The following is a 20,342-nucleotide window of genomic DNA, read 5'->3' as shown; positions in this document are numbered from 1 at the left end:
ATGTGGGGGTCAGTGCCTCTAACCCCTGTGTAGTTGGAGAGCCAACTGTATTTTTATGGAACTATTTGGAGAAGGAAATAGGAGTCAAACAAAGATCTGGCACCATCTATGCTTTCCAAAAGTTTGATATAATTCATTGTTCTCATTTTTAGTCAGATGAACACATGCCTTAAAACCTGTTCTAATCTGGGGACTTAGCCCAGCCTTTCCATTGAACGCCTCCATCTGTCCACAACAGATTTGTTTTTCTTTATTCAGAATATCAGGACAATCTCTCCTGTACCTTCCTTGGTTTGGTAGGAAGTTTTTTTAGTCATTTCATGGAGCGAAGAGTTCTTTGAGACTGTCACTGTGTAGTCAATAAAAATTCCCTACCAGAAGGCCCGAGGCTGTCTTTTAACCCTATGTGCATGTTAAAACCACAGTTCCTGGGGTCTATGTTGATATCTGATATCTGACAGTGTTTCAGTTTCTGTTCAAATCTGACATCAAGGAATTTTTTTCTTTCAAACTTGGTTAAGTATTAGACATTTTTAATATTCTTTTTCAATTTAGCATTTAGATGCCTTGGAAAGGGGAAGCAACTAACTTAGTTTACTCTGGTGTTGGAAGTTACTTGCTCCAACCTCTATGATTATAGAATTTTAGAGCTGGGTAGAGCATTCGAGATTTGTTCTTCTCTTAGTGAATTAGATTTCAGTTTATTTTATAAATCGTCAGGTACCACATAAATTTGGCACTTGAAATAAATTTCCCAGTTTTTCTTCTATCCATATAGATCCTAAAATCTCTAAGCAAGAGATTCAATTCAATTTTACACTTAACAAGCAGCTCCAGTGTAGTGGGTTGCTGACTACAAAAAGATTTCTGACTACAAAAATTATGGTCTTTGACCTTAAGGATGGGCCCCAAATGTGAAGATAATTGCAAAATTATGTAATAAGTCTATTATTAGAAGTATGAATGGAATGTTTTGATAGTTTTAAGGCTTTTAACGTAGCATGGGGAAGTCCCAGAAGACTGGAGGTGCTACTGGATCATGAAGGATTTATGTGTGTGTGTGTGTGTGTGTGTGTGTAGCTGGTTGTGGTAGTTAGGGCATTCCAGACAGAGGGAAAGGGACTGCTGTTGCCAGAAACAAACAGTGCTGATAGTGACAGTGTAGGAGTCAGTGAGATATTACAAAGGACCTCTATAAGTCGTGGGTCATATAGGTTTAATTCAACAGATAGTTGTTGAGGTCAACTTTGCGGAAACTATCTGCCACCAAATAACATGCCCTGCACATAAACATGGCAGTGATTGTACGCTCTTTCTTATTTTACTGTTGAGAATATGAAATATTCATAATTTGAATGTTTAAAAGAACTCATTAAAAATTAAGCCTAAATGTATCAAGTTTTAAGAAAGATCAAATGCAAAATTGTGATGATACTATTGACAAGTATCTACTTGAGATACTTGAGATACTTGAGAGAGATACTATTATCTTCTCTCGAAGCTCTCCTCAACGCTCAGGTCTTCGTCTTCCCCTAGCCTACCAGCCCATTCAGTCAAATCCTCACCCTTCCATCCTTCTTTGCTTTCTCAGTAAGGGAAACCTAAAACTCAGAACCATCCCTTCTGAATGAGCATGAGTGCTGCGTTATGACTAGGAAGTCAGATAAGTCATCAAAGATTGAAGAAAAGGGCGGGAGAACTTAATGATTTATTTCCCTTACCATGGTAGATGATGACCTCAAAATGCTATTAGGAAAACAGTGGTAAAATTTTCTTATTATTCTAACATTTTTTCTCTGTATCTTATGTAGGGGTCACAGAATGATATAACCACCAGTTATGTCAGTGTCTTGCACCTAATGGGTACTTAAAACGTATTTGGTGAATGACTAAGTATAATTCAATAAGAAAAACAAATAAAATTACATAGCCTCTGGGAGAACTTGATATCCACACACCAAGAACGAAGTTGGATACCTATCTCACTCCATATACAAACATTAAATCAAAGTGCTTGGGGGGGGATTAATGGGGAATGACTGCTAATAGATACAGATTTCTTTTTTGGAGAATAAAAATGTTCTGGAATTAGATAGTAGTGATGATTGCACAATTTTGTGAAAATACTAAAAGCCAATGAGTTGTACATTTTAAAAGGGTGAATTTTATGGTATGTAAATTATATCTCAATAAAAAAGTAGATGCAAAAAATCAAAACAAATAGCAACAATAAAACCACAGTCAGAGAGTTGAATTAAGGCTCTTATTCAAACGTTCTATACCTAGGTAGTCCTAACACTGAAGAGGAATATAAGTTAAAGATGAAAAAAAACCCACTTTTTAGTCAAAATTGAAGGTAATCAAGAAAGGTACTATATTTCAATAATTCTAAGATGCATATTTTTTCACATTTCTGAATGCGAATGCATCTTATAATTGATGGTAGGTCCAGTTTATTTGGCTGCTTTTTCTTTATGGTACATAAAATTGTGATAGGTCTTAGAGTCAATGAAGTACTGTACTTTTTTTATTTTTTAATTTATTTTATTTTTTTATTATATGAAATTTATTGTAGCAACGTGGATGGAACTGGAGAGTGTTATGCTAAGTGTACTTAATTTTTATAATAATGTGGCAGAACTGCTAATTGCTTTTCAATATGTGTTCTCCTCTTCCCACACAGTAATAATAACTTTAATAATAATAATACATGGGGGTGCCTGGGTGACTCAGTTGGTTAAGCATCTGACTTCAGCCTAGGTCGAACTTGGCCCGAGTTCGAGCCTCGTGTCTGGCTCTGTGCTGACAGCTGAGAGTCTGGAGAGTGTTTCAGATTCTGTGTCTCCCTCTCCCTCTCTACCCTTCCCCTGGTCACGCTCTGTCCCTCTCTCTCTCTCGAAAATAAATAAACATTAAAAAATTACAAAATAATAATAATACATGTTTAATACATTTTAAAAAAATTAAAACTTAAAAAAATAATAGATTTTTTTACCTGGGTAAATGACCGCCCAGCCAAAGGTTATATTCCCATTTTCCTTATAGCTATGTGTGGCCACACGTCTGAGTTCTGGCCAATGGTATATAAGCAAAGTAGTATGTGCAACTTATGGTTTGTGCCTCTAAAGAGAAAGAAAGTTCTCTTCCTTCTCTTCTTTCTCTTTTCCTCCTTTCCTATATCTTTCCTTCCCTCCTCTCTGCCTTCCTCCTCCTTTATTCCCTTCCTTCTAAATGGCATGTATGTGATGGTTTGAGCTAAGCACCCATCTTGATCCATGAGATAGAAACTACCTGTTGAGGGTGGTGAAGCAATGTGAAAAGATACCTGAGTTCTTAATGATTATCAAACCGATATACTAGCCCTAGACTCATTATGCAGACTTTTATGGGAGAAATACAGTTCTAGTTTGTTTAAGTCACTCTTTTTTTTTTTTTTTTAAGTCACTGTTATTTTGGGTTTCTCTGCTATAGGAGCTGAATAATGTTCTATCTAATGTGAATGGCTTCTGACTTCAATGTTTCTGTAAGTAAATTATTACTACTTTCTTCAGTAGGCTAATTCTTTTCCTAAGCAACACACACACACACACACACACACACACACACATACACACACACGATCTGTCTGGGCCAAAAATGAGTTACCAAATATAGCATTTACTTATAAGGAATATATTGTGAATAGCTTTTTACTTTTCATTATCATGGAAAGATGACTGCAACCCCCATTCAGTCTATGTTTCTAAATAATACCTTTGTTAGGACTGTCTGTTCAGTGCAATGGGAGACAGCTTTTTCAGTGCAATTGAGATTTCTTGATAATGCTAAATCTGCCTTGTCAGCTGAATTCCTCTGGCTTTGTGCTGCACTGCGGTAAAAATACATGATCGGATTTCACTGTTAAGAAAATTCTTTCAGCAATACATGTACAGTCAAGTTTATTGCCTGGATAGCTGAGCATGTGGGTTATGAGATTTAAAAAAATGTTTCATGACAAAACTTTATGGAAATGCAACAATCTGGAAGTCTAGTTCTGTCGAAGAGAGGTAAGGCTGTGAAGAGTTGTGCTGTTGGGGGCTGATACCACTCTGTCCTTTTGACTATCACACTCTTTCTTGGTTCTTCATATTTGAGGAGACGGGACGGTGAGGAGGCCTGTTGGCTTGATCTTATTAATGCCGCCATCGAGAATACATATTCTTGGATATTTCATCTTCACAAGGTGAGCTGCGAACTGGAAAAAAAAAGGCCAAATTTATAGAGGATATACAAAATCTGTACTTCTCTAATTCCAATTTATTTCTCAAGCTGTGAAAGACAAAACTTTTTTTTAATTATTATTTTGAGAAAGAGAGGGAGAGAGGGAGAGAGAGAGAGAGAGAGAGAGAGAGAGAATGAGTAGGGGAGGAAGAGAGAAGGGAGAGAGAGAATTCCAAGCACACTCCGTGCTGTCAGCACATAGCCCTATATGGGGCTACGTCTCACAAACTGTGAGTTCATGACCTAAGCCAAATCAAGAGTCAGATGCTTAACCAACTGAGTCAAATAGGCACCCCAAGACAAAACTACTTTCATAATACTATCTCTGTCATTGTTGTATCAATGAATCATTAACTGGGTTTTTAATGTAAATCAAATAACCATTTAACATGTTGACAGCTCTTTATGCTTTGGGATAAATATGTCTCTTTAGTTCTCTTTTAAACTTGTTGGGATAGGCAATAAATATACATAATATCCAAACAATATAAAAGGTATATAGTGAGAAGTAAATTCCTCCTACCTCTCTTCTCAGTTTCTCTTTCCAGAGGTCATTAATATCACTATTTTTCATGTATTCTTCCAGTGATAGTCAAAACATTCTCAAATCTATTTGACATGTGAATAATTTTTGACATTACTGTCAACTTATTAGTTACTGCAATTCCATATATAATGTCCCAGAGAGGGCCCATAACCTTGCTGTAACATGTTTCTGGAGCCACTTCAATGAACAGTTTGAGACCATAAACTTGGAATGAATTCTAAAGACTGATCTAGGACATCTTCTAGATGGCTACCAAAACAGGACATTGAAAAGTTATCAAGACGCAGGGCACCTGGATGACTCAGTCAGCTGAGTGTCTGAATCTTGATTTTAGCTCAGATCATGATCTCACGGATCGAGCCCCCCACTGGGCTCTGCACTAACAGCGCAGAGCCTGCTGGGATTCTATCCCTTTCTCTCTGCTCCCCTATATCTCAAAATAAATAAATAAACATTCAAAAAAGTTATCAAGACATCCACACACATCTCCTTGACTTGGCCCATGTCTACCTATCCAGAATCATTGGTTATCTTTCTCCATTCCCTCAACCTTATGATAAAGCAGTCCTCAACTGCTTGTCAATCCCAATAAAAATGAGATCACTTTAGGATTCAGAGCATTTTGGTTGTGCAAGTTTCCCTTTGTTGGGAATAGTTATCATTTCCCACCAGCTCCAGGATATCTTTTAGTTCTTCCTCAAAAGCCACCTACTTACCCCCCACCAGCCTAATTTCTACTTATGTCCCTACTCAGGCAATTTCTTCTCTACACATTAGGTCTCCCTTACAAATCCCCTCTTCTCAGCCCCCAAAATTTCTTGGGCAAATCTCTGTCTTTTGGTTTCCATGTTTATTTGAGTTGCTCATTTAAGAGCCTGCTTTCTCTACCAAACTGTAAACTCCCCTAGGACAGTGAGACTGTTCTGTTTCCTTTTATCTCTAGTACCTGGCACATGACAGTCAAAATATGCTTGCTAGACTGGACTAAAGTCTGACAAATGACATATAACCTGGCGCAAAAGGATGAAGGAAAGAAGGGTTTTCTTGGACTCTGGCCATTCTATTTCCATTTCCTCCCCTTGGTGGTGTCCTATTCCTCCTCCTTGGGTATTTGTGTCCTCACATTCTTTTCAATTACTTTGTCATAACCTAATCTCAGATCCTTCAAGAAAAATGAATAATGCCTACTGACAGTGCTACTGGGAATATCTGAAGCCTAACAGCTGGTAAAGTCTCGAGCCAGCAGTCTGGAGACCTTATGGTTCAACAGCTGAGTGGTTTGGTCAGGATCAATTCAAGGCCTCAACCCTAGGTATTCCACTTTATTTATTTTTTAAAAAATTTTCTTAACGTTTACTAATTATTGAGAAACAGAGACAGAGCATGAACATGGGGGGTGGGGCGGGCAGAGAGAAGGGGAGACACAGAATCCGAAGCAGGCTCCAGGCTCTGAGCTGTCAGCACAGAGCCTGATGCGGGGCTCGAAGTCACAAACTGGGAGATTATGACCTGAGCTGAAGTCAGACGTTTAACCGACGGAGCCACCCAGGAGCCCTGGGATTCTGCTTTATCGATCTGGGGCTCAAGAGTGTGATTTTGTTGTTGTGGTGGTGGTTGTTGTTTTAAACAAACATCACTAGAGGATTCTAAAGCAGGTAGTCTGAGGACAGTATCTTGAAAAACAGCAACTAAAGGCAAAATGATGACGGTACCAGTAAGTAGGTGGTATAGATGGTGCTGGACTTGGATCTTTAACAATCTTCAAAACTACTCACAGAAATGGATCTTAATAGTGCTGACCCCACTTATCTTTCCCCTCATTCTCTGCAGTGCCTTAATAGATTCGAATGGCTATTAACATTTCAGATCCTGTACTCTTTTAGTCACCTGAAGTTATCCTTAATAGTAATTAATGTTGAAGAGAAATAGTGCATCTATATTTCAAAAGGTATCATGTGAGCTAGACCACTAATGTGAGCTGGTCTTCATGCTGTTCTTGCTTATTTTTCTTTGAACCTAAGTCCTTACGAGCAGAGGCACTGGATTCATCTGCTCTGAGTCAAGTGCAGGCAACATGGTCGCTGATACTGTATGATTACTGAAACATCTTTGCTTCGTTCTCCCACATGCAGCAATACAATTACCATGTAGGCCGGAATTCTAAGATAAACATACCATTACTGAAAAGACCTTGTGGATAAGCAGTCTTAGCATTCAATACTTTCAAAACACTGTAGAAGTCAGAAAATGAATAAGGAAGGACTGACTACTGCACATTTAAGTAATCTCTGAAACTATGCTGTAGATCTGGAGAGAGTTCCCACTGTTATTGTTTGGAGGGACATAACAACTAGGCTGCTGTTGAGCTGGAAACGGTAAAGGCAAAGCAGGCAGAACTGAGCGCTTTGGAACAATTAGGGCGTCGCTATGTGGGAGGTCTAAGAAGAAAAGTAGAAATGGAATACAAGGAGATGGCAAATGTTTAGATGCCTTGAAAAGCAAGGCTGTGCTTAAGTGAAAGAAAAAGCGCCAGCGCTGAGTTTTCAGGTTAGGATTGTGAGTTCTGCTCCTGGGCTTGCGGCTGCAATTATCCATGTTAAATATCGGCCCCTAACAGTGAAGGCACGACTGCATCTTTTCCACTCCTACCAGGGCAGCAGTTCCTCGTCTCCATCTATTCATTCATTTCTCAAACACTGTAGTGAGCACCTACCACATACCAGGCACTGCTGCAGTTTTTGCAGTGTTTATAGATCAGAGAAGGAGGTAGTAACCGACAAGTAGTGTGGCGGTTATACAAGTACAAGGGCAGGGTACGTTAAGGGAGATTTCCCCCTCCCCAGCCCTCTTTTATTGATGTGACAGCCACAAGTGTGGATCAGATAGTATTCTCTGTGGCCGTAGTCTGACAGGTTAGGGAGGAAAGAAAGGGCTGTGAATGCATAGGGGTGGTTTCCACAGCGTGAAAAAACCACATCACTCATTGAGAAGATATGCGGTGGAACACAGGAGAACCAGGCATGTAGCGTTCTGCGTTTCGTCCATCTTTGACTCTTCATCTGGCAGGGCTCTGGCAGCTTTCGGGAGTTAACATACACATTTACTGGACTTTGGTGATGAAGGATCTAGAGTAGCTTTGCAGCTGCAGCTGAGGGAGATGCCCGGCCTCAAACAGAAGTCACAAACCTAGACTCGCTGAGCAATATCCTTGGCAGGAGTGGGAGGATATCATATTGGACCAGTGGTTATGGAGCTTTTAGAATCATCTGAGTGATTTTAGTAAACAGTGATATCCAGACCCCCTCCAGATTAGTAAGAACCAAAATTTCTGGAGTACAGCTCCAACACTGGGTTTTGTATTGAAGCTTCCCAGGTGATTCTATTGTGTAGCCAGCACTGAAAATCATTTTACTGGATAATAGGGTTCATTTGCTAGTCAGGTTTGTCTGAGACCTCAAACTGTAATTTTTATAGGTATACTCCTGAATGGAGAGCAAGTCACTTTGCACTAAAAGAGACTGTCATGTTTGTAGGGCTGGAATTTGTGAGGCCAAGTCCTATGTGGAGAGAATGGGGTTCTTCAAACTGCACAACCAGCTGATATGTATATCCCATGTGGAGTTGGCAGGATCTGGTATTGGCTGGGATAGGATTTGGGGACCCAAACACTACAGAGGCAGCTGCATTTCTTGTGGGTAGTACTCCCATGTGGAGAGGGCAGAGCTCTCACATTTTTGCCATTCCTCTGGTTAGCAGAATCTGGTGGTGCTTTTCATTTCTAAGGCTTAGGTAGGTGCACCTCAAAACAGTGCTGTCTGAATGTGGCAGGCTTTTGTTGGGTGACACTGTTTTATTTTCTCTCTTTCATCTTAGCTTGGATTAAGAGGCTGGTACACTTGTCCAGTGGAAGTCAAGTTCTATTGTAGGAGGAGAATGAGTGGAGAAAAGGGACATTCTGGTCTGCTACAGAGTAGTATAGCTTAATTAAGGCCAAGAAATTAAGGCTGAGTATGGGTAAGATTTAACAGGAGCACAGAACAGGATCATGTTGTTTCTCACCTGGTGTCCCAGGACACAGGTTTGGGTAGACCCCACAGGCAGCTAAGAAAACTGGAGTTCTGCAAGATTCTGAAAGGAGCACATTGCAGGACAATTAAGTTTCTTTATGTGAAACTTTGGCCTTGTGAGTCTTAAGTTTGTAGTGGGAACCAGATAATTGCCAGGAATTTACGAACACTCTGGGGAAGCTCAAACTGAGGTATTTTTCTCTCTTCCATTTTATTTGTCCATTCCTTTCCTTCAAAATACTGCTAAATTTAGGATATGAAAATATTACTTTTGGTTGGACATAGAACTGAATAAAGGAACTGGCAAATTATCCTGTAATGAACAGCTGTGGTAATTTCATTTTCTTGGTTTTATGGATGTGAGGTTGATGCTGTATTAGTCCTATGTATTCTTTTGACCCCCTGGAATGCTGAAAATATGGTGTCCATTTAACATTTCTGGCACTATGTGGTTGGGGTGGGGCTGATACCTCTTGAAAATTATGCACCTATTTCTAAGTTTGGCTGAAGTACTCAATAAGCATGAGATGAGAGAAGATGAGAAACAGAAGAATATGGGGTGATTTCTACATCTAGAGTACAGAGTGGCCTGGGGTTAAAAATAATCCAAGTGTTGCCCTGTCCTGATTATTTAAGAAATTCTGAGATCATTAATAAAGGTCTGTCTTGATCATTTGAAGGACTTATCTCTGTGATCCCAATTAGAAACATCAGAGCTGTGACAAGGAGTAGTAGGAAGGAGGTAGGCATGACTTATCTAATACTCCACTGATCTTTTCCCTTGACAAAGGAGTCAAGTATAATTTTGAAGTGTCATTTTCATTTCAATCCTTGTTATGTTTCTTCCATAACTGAGATAAGTGTTCTGTCTCCTGCTAGTCTTCTGTATTTAGATATTTTATAGTGAACACATTTATATTCTTAAGAGTACCACATAAGTTTACTTTCTTTTTTTCTTAAAAACATTTTTTAATGTTTATTTATTTTTTAGAGACAGAGTGTGAGCGGGGGAGGGGCAGAGAGAGAGGGAGACACAGAATCTGAAGCAGGCTCCAGGCTCTGCACTGTCAGCACAGAGCCCAACTTGGGGCTTGAACCCATGAACTATGAGATCATGACCTGAGCTGAAGTCAGACGCTCAATCAACTGAGCCACCTAGGCGCCCACATAAGGGCTTACTATCTTAAATAAACTACTTAAGGCAGCCGTTGTACACTTTTAGTAGGAGAGTATATATGGAAAACAGTGTGGAGGTTCCTTAAACAACTTAAAATAGAACTACCATATGATCCAGCAATCCCACTTCTAAGTATGTATCCAAAGGAAATGAAATCTGGATTTTGGTGTTTGTACCCCCATGTTTACTGTAGAATGATTCCTAATAGTCAAGATATGGAAACAACCTATGTCCATTGATGGATAATGGATAAAGAAAATGTGTGTACACACACACACACACACACACACACACACACACACGAATATTATTAAGCCATAAAAATGGAAATCCTGCCATTTGGGATAATATGGGTGAAGCTGGAGGAATTATGCTAAGTGAAATAAACCAGACACATAAAGACAAATACTGCATGATTTCACTTATATGTGGAATCAAAAATGGTCAAACTCATAGAAGCAGAGAGTAGAATGGTGGTTGCTAGGAGTGAGAGTCTTGGGGAAAGGAGATGGGCAGATGTTGGTCAAAGGGTACAAAGTTTCAGTTATGAAAGATGCATAAGTTCTGGAGATATAATGTACAGCATAGTAATCATGGTTAAGACAAGTACAATAATACTGTATGGTTTACTTGAAATTTGCTAAGAAAATAAAGAAAGAAAATGGTAACTATGTGAGGTGATGGTATGTTAACTGGCTTGTGATGATCATTTCATAATGCATACACATATCAAAATGTCAAGTTGTATGCCCTTAATATATACAATTTCTATGTGTCAATCATATCTCATTGCTGAAAAAAGATGACTACATAAGGTGTAAAACTGGTTTTCACAGTAATAACATCTAATAACAATTAGGTAGTGGCTACCATATACTCTTATTTGACTCACAGAAGTAAAATCAGCAGCAGGGCAAAACCAAAAAGGTGAAGATAAGGTCAGTAATCATCTTACACCTTACCACAGGCACTTGTGACAAGTAAGGAGCAGAACAGTTAATTACAGGGTATTAATGTGGAATATTATATGGAATAACATACTAGACCTGTAACCATACCAGAATATGGTTAATTATGCAATGAGAAAAACAATGGGAGCATGTACATCAACAATCATTAAATGGTCTAGGATTTATTACGTTGAATTAATTAAACTTTTATCTCTTCATTTCTTTGCAGAGAGCCTATTCTCTCTTGGATCCACTCCAATCAGACTTTTGTCTCCATCACTCCCCTAAAATACTCTTAAGAAGATCAGCAATAATCTCCACTTTGTCACACTGCCAAATCCAATTCTTTTTTTTTTTTTTTACTTTTTTTTAAAATTAATGTTATTTTATTTTATTTTATTTTTTTTAATATATGAAATTTATTGTCAAATTGGTTTCCATACAACACCCAGTGCTCATCCCAAAAGGTGCCCTCCTCAATACCCATCACCCACCCTCCCCTCCCTCCCACCCCCCATCAACCCTCAGTTTGTTCTCAGTTTTTAACAGTCTCTTATGCTTTGGCTCTCTCCCACTCTAACCTCTTTTTTTTTTTTTCCTTCCCTTCCCCCATGGGTTTCTGTTAAGTTTCTCAGGATCCACATAAGAGTGAAACCATATGGTATCTGTCTTTCTCTGTATGGCTTATTTCACTTAGCATCACACTCTCCAGTTCCATCCACGTTGCTACAAAAGGCCATATTTCATTCTTTCTCATTGCCACGTAGTATTCCATTGTGTATATAAACCACAATTTCTTTATCCATTCATCAGTTGATAGACATTTAGGCTCTTTCCATAATTTGGCTATTGTTGAGAGTGCTGCTATAAACATTGGGGTACAAGTGCCCCTATGCATCAGTACTCCTGTATCCCTTGCATAAATTCCTAGCAGTGCTATTGCCAAATCCAATTCTTAAGACTCAATCTGAGTCTGACTTGATCCATCATTATCATCTACAGAATTGATTATACCTTTCTCTTTTCAAAACTCTCTTCCATTGGCCTTCAGTATACCAATCTCTCCTCATTTTCTTACCTCATAAGCTGATCTTTCCAGTATCCTTTGGTGGATTTTCCTTGTCTTCCTGACTTCTGTCCCACTGCTATCTTTTGACTTCTATTCTCCATCTCCCTTCATCCCCAAAGTGATTTCATCTAGCCCCATGGCTTTAAGTCCCATCTATACACTGATGACTTTAAATTTATGTCTTTAACCTCTTCCCTGAACTCTAAACTTATGAATCTTTTTCCTCAGTCTCTCTACTTAGATGTCTAATAAGCTTCCCAAACTTAACAGTTCAAAGGAAAACACACGATTTCTGCTCTATCTTTACTTCTAAACTCCTCCCTGAAGGCTTCTCCATCTCAGGAAATGGCAACTTTACTCTTCCTGGATACATATTTCCTTTTTGTCCTCTACCAAAGTATCATGTAGTCTCTAACTTTCAAAACATACTCAGAATCTGATCATTTATCACCGCCTCTGCTATTGCCACACAAGCCCACACAATCATTATTTCTTCCATAGATTACCACATATTAGCCTAACTGGGCTCTTCTACTTCCCTCCCTGCCCCAATGGTCTATTCACTACACAACGTGAGTGATCCTTTAGAAAATGTCAGTCAGATCATATAACCTCTCTTTTTCAAAGCACTTTAATGGCCTCTTGGTTTTATTATTATTTTTTTAAATAAAATCTAAAGTCTTTACCATGATCTACAAGATCCTACATGATCTGAAAATATGCAAACATTTCCTCCACTCACCATGTTCAACTCCTTTAATCTCATCTCCTAGGCCAAGCTACCATCACCTCCTATTTAGATTAGCAATAACTTCTTGTCTGACTGCTTCTGTCCTCACACCCTACAGTCTTTCATTATGAGGCAACCATAATGACCTATTAAAATAAAAGTCATATCATATAAAACTCTTTGTTCCCCATGTTCTGGTGACTTTCCATTTCCCACAAAATAAGAGCTTCCCTGATCATCTTATAAAGAAAATAAGCCACCTAGCACTCTTTCCACTCATTCTTATTTTTTATTTCAGCATTTATAACCCATTGATACATATTTACTGACTGTCTCTTCCAAAATATTGTAAGCTCCATGAAAGGAGGGACTTTGTTTTATCTATTACTGTTTCTCCAATGCCCAGAACAGTGCCTAACACATCGACAGCATTTGCTCTAACATCTACTGAAGAACTGATTCATTCATTCAACAAATACGTTTTGATCATCTACAGTATGTCAGGAACTATAACTGGCACTGGTTATACTGCTTTATTGCCAGTGGAAGAGGGGGAAAGGATTTTAGGCAAATAGTAAGAAAACTATCTAATTGGATCTGGTAAGAGTCAAATACTAGTTTCTCTTTTTCTTTACTAGGAGGGTCTTTCTTCAACTCTTGTATAAGTTGAAAGAGGTAAGATCATTTTTAAAAATAGTGCGTTTAAAAGGCATCTATATAAAAGAAACGCAATTTATACAAACAATATTGATGATGAAGTTTATAAATATGTAAATAATAAACTCCTGTGTAATAATTTTGCTGTAGAAGTCCACAGAGCAGTCAGATGAGGGTTAATTTCATTTCCAGTTTCATTTCCATAGTTTAGGAACTGAAATAGATAAAAGAATTTGAAGAGGATGCAACGGAAGTTTCCTTTTCTACTCTTGGGCTCCATGCTTGCTTCTTAGCTCCTGTTCACTCAAGCTTGGCAGTTTTTAGTGGTATGTGGACAACTTGAGACATATGTGAAAAACAAGGTATGTTAATAATTTCATGTGCAACTATAAATTTCTCTTGTCTTTTCTATTTTACTTTCTTACATGTAATTCTAAGAAAATCTCACAAGGATTAAAGGAAGAGAATTCAAATTTTTTAAAGTATACATTGTGAATAGAAATGGCAAGAAAATATTTCCTCAAGGCACATGATATCTCAGCATAATATAAGCCAACACAATTTCTATTTCATTGTTTGCTTTGTTGAAATCCCAAATACACATTTCTCCTTCACATGTCAAAATGGTGTTTTCCTTTCTTCCTCTTCCATTTTCCTTTGATCTCATTTTCTTTGTTGCTCTCCTCTACCAGTCACTTGCACCAAAGCAAATTTTAGTTTATAATGGATACAATGGAGTTTTACAATTTCTTGAAGCAAATTTAAGTGTCATATACACACACACACACACACACACACACACACACACACATATTGAGAGAGAGAGAGAGAGGGAGAGAGAACACAAGTGGGGGAAGGAGCAGAGAGGGAGAGAGACAGAGAATCCCAAGCAGGCTCTGCACCCTCAGTGCACAGCCCGATGCAGGGCTCTCCAACCCACTAACAGTGACATTATGACCTGAACCTAAGTTGGATGCCTAACTGACTGAGCCACCCAGTCGCCCCTAAGTTATATTTTTTTAATGGGCTTTTTTTGGTCTTTTGACCATATGTTGTTGAGGCCATCACCTGGAATTTGTCTTCCATTCTAGAATAATGCAATTATATAAGCTATTACATTTAATTATAGGAAAGAAAAAAAACTACCTTTTGTTCTGTATTATAAAATACTAAGTGTTTATTTCATAAGTAGAAGGATTCTGTATATACATATCCCATTTTAACTCCCTGAATTCTAGTCTGAACCTCTAAGTCTTTGGTATTTTTATACTCATGTCCCATTAGCACTTCAAACTCAGTATGTCCAAAATTCATCACAATCTCTCCAAATCTACTTTCTCTTTCTACTTCTGTTAAAGGTATCGGCTACCTTCCCAAAAATCCAATCTGGAAATTTTAAAGTTACCTTTGACTTTCTAAACAAAATGTTGAAGCTATTTTTGACTTTGGCACAAGGTAAAATTAGGCACATTCATTTAGGCACAAAGCTGTGTTACTTCTGTGATTGTCTTGGATCCGTTCCTTCTTTTCCATTCCTCTGCTCCTACTCCATTTTAGATCCTAATTACTCTTGGATTAGTTCCTAACTGGTTCTTGTGCTTTTAGTTTTCTCCTTTCCATTTGCCTGGCACTTTGCTGCCCACACCTAGCATTATGGGAGACCCTCAGGAAATCCTGAGATCTCTAACACTATTGTGTAGAGAATTTTTCCTTCCTAAAGGCTATTGCCCTTAGGCAAGGTGATTCAAGATCTGTGGATCCTTTCCAAAGAATAGTTTGCTTATCTATAGTTAGGAAGGACAATATATAGTACCCAAAAGTTCTTACTGAAAATTTCATTTTGATAATATTAAGTCTAACATTTCTTTGCATTTTGAGGACAAAAGAAATTTTTATTCTAAATTTAGGCTTCCTTATTCTTTATATAAGTACATGTACTTATTTATACGTAAATTAAAGATTAATGAGCATATTGTCTTTTAGTGTCCTGAATAAAGAGAAGAGTGTGATAGAATGTTACCAGATGCTTTGAATCACATAATAAAAGCCCTGAGGCCATTTCCCCAATGTTCTTTTGAAAGTTGTGGGGCTTTGGCTATCCATCTCAGACAAACTCCTATTTTCTTTTCTCCACAACCAGGAGAATTTTGCTAATGAAGGTTTAGGAACTGTTTAAGCAGTGGGACCTTGAAAGCTTGAGAGAAAAGACCAGCATTAAGGTAGCTTCTGGGAAGAACCTAGCATTGAAATAGACTAGGAATGTAGAAAGATGAAATTCTTTAACTGGTCTCTGGTTTTCGGTGCTTAAGAATTTCTATTTTATTGGGATCAAGGGCAAAGGAGAGGGAAGACACTAAAAGCAATTTGCCAAATGACTCTCTAAAATACAGCTGATAGTATCACTTTCCTTCTAAAAAAACTTTTAATAGAGCCCCACTGCTAAAATGTACACTCCTTAGCATAGCATTCAAGGCCATCTATTTCCAGACTCTTCACCTATCTTTCCAGCCTTGTCTGCAGCTAAAAGGCTCTTCAAAGAAGCCCTATGCTTTCCAATCAGCATGTGCTATTTCCTTTGCTTGGAATATTTCCTCCTGACTATGGCTCTCCTCCCAATACATTTCCTTAGTGAATCCTACTCATAATTCAAGGTCTAAGTCTATGATCACCTTCTCCAAGAAGCTTTAGGAACCCTTCATTTAACTGGAAGAAACTTTTTCCTTCTCATTGATATTCTAGAACTTTAATTATAAATTTCACATAGCGCATGCTACATTCTGCTTTGAATTAATTGGTTTTATACATGTCTTATCTTTCTAACTAGATTGCAAATTTTTTGAGGGCAAGGGACTATGTCTTTCTCCTTTGTGTTTCCTCATAATAGTTTCCATCATGTAAGCACTTAATGTTTGTTGTCTTGAATTAAATTAGTAGTTATTAGTATTTTTTTCTTTTGTCATCCTCTTTTACTAATTTCTACAAATGCACAGTCTATAGCAAACTATTATTTCTCATGTGTTCATTCATCAAATACTTTTTGAACATTTACAGTGTGTCAGGAACTATGCTTGGCACTGGTTAAACTGCTTTACTGCCAGTCTTAATTAGTCATTAATTCAAACACCAAATATCTATTGAGTGCTTTCCACTTCAAAGGCACTATGCCAGGAGCTGGGAGTACAACAATGAATATATTATATAATATAATCCTTGTCCTCAATGAGCTTGGAGTTCAGATGGAGATGCAGAGAAGTGTAGTGGCAATAAAAATGGCCATTTGATAATTGCTACATAGAGTCATCATTTACAGCTGTATAAATTGTGCCTTGCTTGAGAGAACCTGGAAAAGGGCTAAGCGGAACATGAAATGTAACCCATCCTCTCCTTTCCAAGCTTTGTGCCCTTACATGGTGCTGTGTGCCCCTAAAGAAAGGATGAGTTTTGATCTAATGCACACAGAAATTATACATATGATAGTGGTCCCAAGTAAGTAAAAGATATCCTATGAGCGCTTGGGAAGGGTACTTAGTCCCAAACAGGAGGAGTTAAGAGAGTTCCTTGAAGAAATGGTATATAAACAGTCTTTTAAGACAAATGGTAGTTACCCAGGTGAACAGAAGTGGGAAAAATGTTCCAAATAGAAATTAGTACGAAAAGACAGTATATAGGGAACTACAAGTAGTTAATTACGGCCGGAGTCTAAGAGGGTGAGACAAGAGCAGTGAGGGGTGAGCTTGGAAAACTAAGCAGAGTTCAGATCATGAAGGGCCTTATGAATCATGAGGAGGATATGAATTTTATTTTGAAAGCAACAAAAAGTCACAGAGGCATTTGTGACATTCATCAGATTTATATTTCAAAAAGCTCACCCTGGTTGTGGGGTAGAACTGGGGGAAGGGGACTGCAGGCAGGAACAGTGGAAGTTGCAGTGAGTCAGGCATGAGGTATTGGTGGTCTGAGTTAAGACAGGTGGGTAGTAAGGATGACAGAATTTCAGACCTAGCTAGCAGGGTGATAAGACAAACAAATACTTTTCTATATAATTTGTTGTCACTTAGTCAAGAAGGTGAGATAATTCACTCTTTCATTCAAACAGACTGGGTGGCATGGAGACAGGCGTAGGAACTTTGTAGTTAGCATAGGGTTTCAATCAGGGTTCTGCCGCTGGTTTGCTGCGGGATCTCGGGTAAGTCACTTAGCTCTTTTGGCCTTAGTGTCCTTAACTGTTAAATGTGTGATAATAACACACTTGAATAGTACACTTATAGTGCTGTTGAGAAGATTAAATTAGATATCATAAGTGCTGATTCATAGTAAATACTATAAACTAGTTTCCTTCTTTCCTCTCTTCCTCTTTCCAATCAATCCATTAATAGGAGAACCATTTACAACACGTTGCAATTGTAGATTCAAACTTAAATAGTAGATTTGTCCCCAAAGGGGATGTAAGGTAGGGTTTACAGTGTTTATGATGAACTGTTTATAACAAAGCAGTAATTTATACTAGTAACTTTTAGTGTTTACTGGATCACATATACTTTGAGCAATTAAATGAAAGCTATGAATCTGCTCTCTCTCTCTAAAAAAAAAAAAAGACACATATGTACAACACTTTACAGATAATTTCAGTTAGTTGAAAGACCTTCTAAAACTCATGATAGACTCTAGGTTAAGAAGTTTTCTTTTAGGGGCACCTGAGTGGCTCAGCCGGTTAAGAGTCTGACTTTAGCTCAGGTCATGATCTCATGGTTCTTGAGTTTGAACCCCGTGTGGGACCCTGTGCTGACAGCTCAAGCCTGGAGCCTGCTTCAGATTCTGTGTCTCCCTCTTTCTCTGCCCCTCCCCCATTCACGTTCAGTCTCTCTCAAAAATAAACATTAAAAAAATTTTTTTTATAAAAAGTTTTCCTTTATACTCCTTTATCATTCATTTTCCTTTATAAAGCATCTAATTTTTAACTTATGATAGTTGATAGTGGCCTAGTGTTTATCATATGGCAATTAGGATCTTCCTGTAAATTTACAGATTAGTGTTTAACAATAGCTTATACTTTCAAACAAGCCCTCTTAGGAATGGTATGTGGAATTACTTTTTTTTAAGTTTACATTAAGAAAATAGGAGAAAAAATTTCAGACATGACATAAAAGTCTTTTTGAAACAGTTCTTATTCTAATAGAAGAAAGTGTACTAGTTCATGTTAGAGAATAAACCTTTTCTGATAAAATTCCGTCATCTAATACCATAATGTATCAGGAGCTCTAATGAGCCTTGTGGTACATTTTCCTTTGATCTGCAGTATTTGGGAACAGAATTTGAGCAACAATCATTTATCAAGTTCTGTTTACATTAGACAACTGAGAACAGTAAACCCATACTGTGTCCTAGCCACTGGCCGTGTTACACACAATATACTATGCTCTGAAAATAATGTATATAATTAAAAACTCAGATTCAAAACAGTTAGGGCTATGATGGATCATAGCCAAGTTCCAAACTCTATAGGTCAAGTGGGAGGGCGACTATGATTAGTTTCTTATTCAGCCACAAACATTCCTGTGGTATGGAGTAATTAATTAAATGGTGGGTTGTGGAGGGTAGGGTGGGTATGTAGAATAACACATACTTAGACAAAGATAACTTTCATCCTGTGACAGGTCATGAATATAGGTGCCAGAGATCACAAGAGTCAGATGGTGACTTGGCAGTTTTTCCTGCAAACTGGAAATGAGTACTCTCTCTTTTTAAAAAACTGCTTGTACACATAATACATCTAGTAAAGATGTTAAAAAAAAAGTTTGAGGTGTTTTAAGGCCCCCTTTACTACAACTCCTACACTGCTTTTTACTTCACAAAACCTTTGAAAACCTATGAGAACAGGAACTCTACAGGGCAGGTTTTAGCTGAGTGGTCTTTTAAAGTAAGTTATCCTCCATCTATGCTATGCAGAGCCATACAGAAGAGTTTTCATTGTTACTTGTAAGCCTTGTATTATGTCTAGTGTGTTCAAGCCACATTAATACCTAAAATGTTTCCTTATAATCTGCTATAAACCCACAGAGCAAAACATTTGCTGACAAGAAGGCAAAGAATAAGCCAGAAAGAAAGCCAAGTTTAACCATGCTTATGGTTCTAACAAGACCAAGAAAGAATTCCTTGCATATTTGGAACTCATAAAAGAGATTCACTTCCCATTCTTTGCCAAAATGTTAAAAATGTTATAAAGAGGTCTGACACATTTTCTGACAGGTAAGAGATTTCATTCAAAGTGGTTTAAAAGTTTCACATTAATGAAACACATTAATGAAGAACTAGGTAGATATTATCTAGAGCCAGAGAAGTTTACTATGGGGACAACACATGCTGAACTGCTTATTTTCAGGTCACCTGGTCCATTCTGAGCACTCTTTCCATGGGATGAGAGTGTGGAAGCCTCACATTACCACAGTACAAACTAACTTCCAACCTAACATCCAAAGACCAAATAACACCTTGGCCACCAGGGGAGTGTAAGTAAACATAAGTGGACTATTATCTTATTTAAAAAATAGCTGCAATGGCATGCTTTCTTATTATAAATATAATCAATTTTAGTTGATAACAGATTTTAATATTTTAAATTTAATCCTTACCCGTCATGTGTAGAAAGTATCGGACACTCTGACTGTTCAGTCATAGAAACTCCATAAAGATCATCTCTTGTCTAGGTTTCTGAATCAACTGTTATTCAGAAATATATGTTTTGCTCTTTTCTATTTTTTTGTTTTGTTTTGTCTTCCTTTGTTTTGTTTTGCAGGAAAGAATAATAGCAATAATAGCACACATGGCTTATTATTGCCACTGGCTCTTGTGTTCTCAGATGAATATTTCTTTTGATGACAAAAGAAA

The 20,342-nt window shown here is 37.8% G+C and overlaps 1 protein-coding gene across 6 annotated transcripts in view; it reads right to left on the bottom strand.

Annotated features, from left to right (window-relative positions):
* Positions 1–3,921: 3,921 nt before the first annotated feature.
* TBCK (TBC1 domain containing kinase) overlaps positions 3,922–20,342 on the bottom strand; it is a 225,044-nt gene continuing 208,623 nt past the window's right edge. For all 6 annotated transcript variants that reach the window (XM_007080937.3, XM_007080936.3, XM_042984075.1 and 3 more), the window contains one exon: positions 3,922–4,234. In XM_007080937.3, coding sequence (XP_007080999.1) covers positions 4,124–4,234 — 111 coding nt within the window. In that variant the 3' untranslated portion in view covers positions 3,922–4,123. The remainder of the gene's footprint in view (positions 4,235–20,342) is intronic.

Source organism: Panthera tigris, chromosome B1, assembly GCF_018350195.1.
Source record: "Panthera tigris isolate Pti1 chromosome B1, P.tigris_Pti1_mat1.1, whole genome shotgun sequence".
Classification (NCBI taxonomy): domain Eukaryota; kingdom Metazoa; phylum Chordata; class Mammalia; order Carnivora; family Felidae; genus Panthera; species Panthera tigris.
Note: the sequence above shows the minus strand (reverse complement) of the source record. Positions and strands in the feature narration are given on the sequence as shown.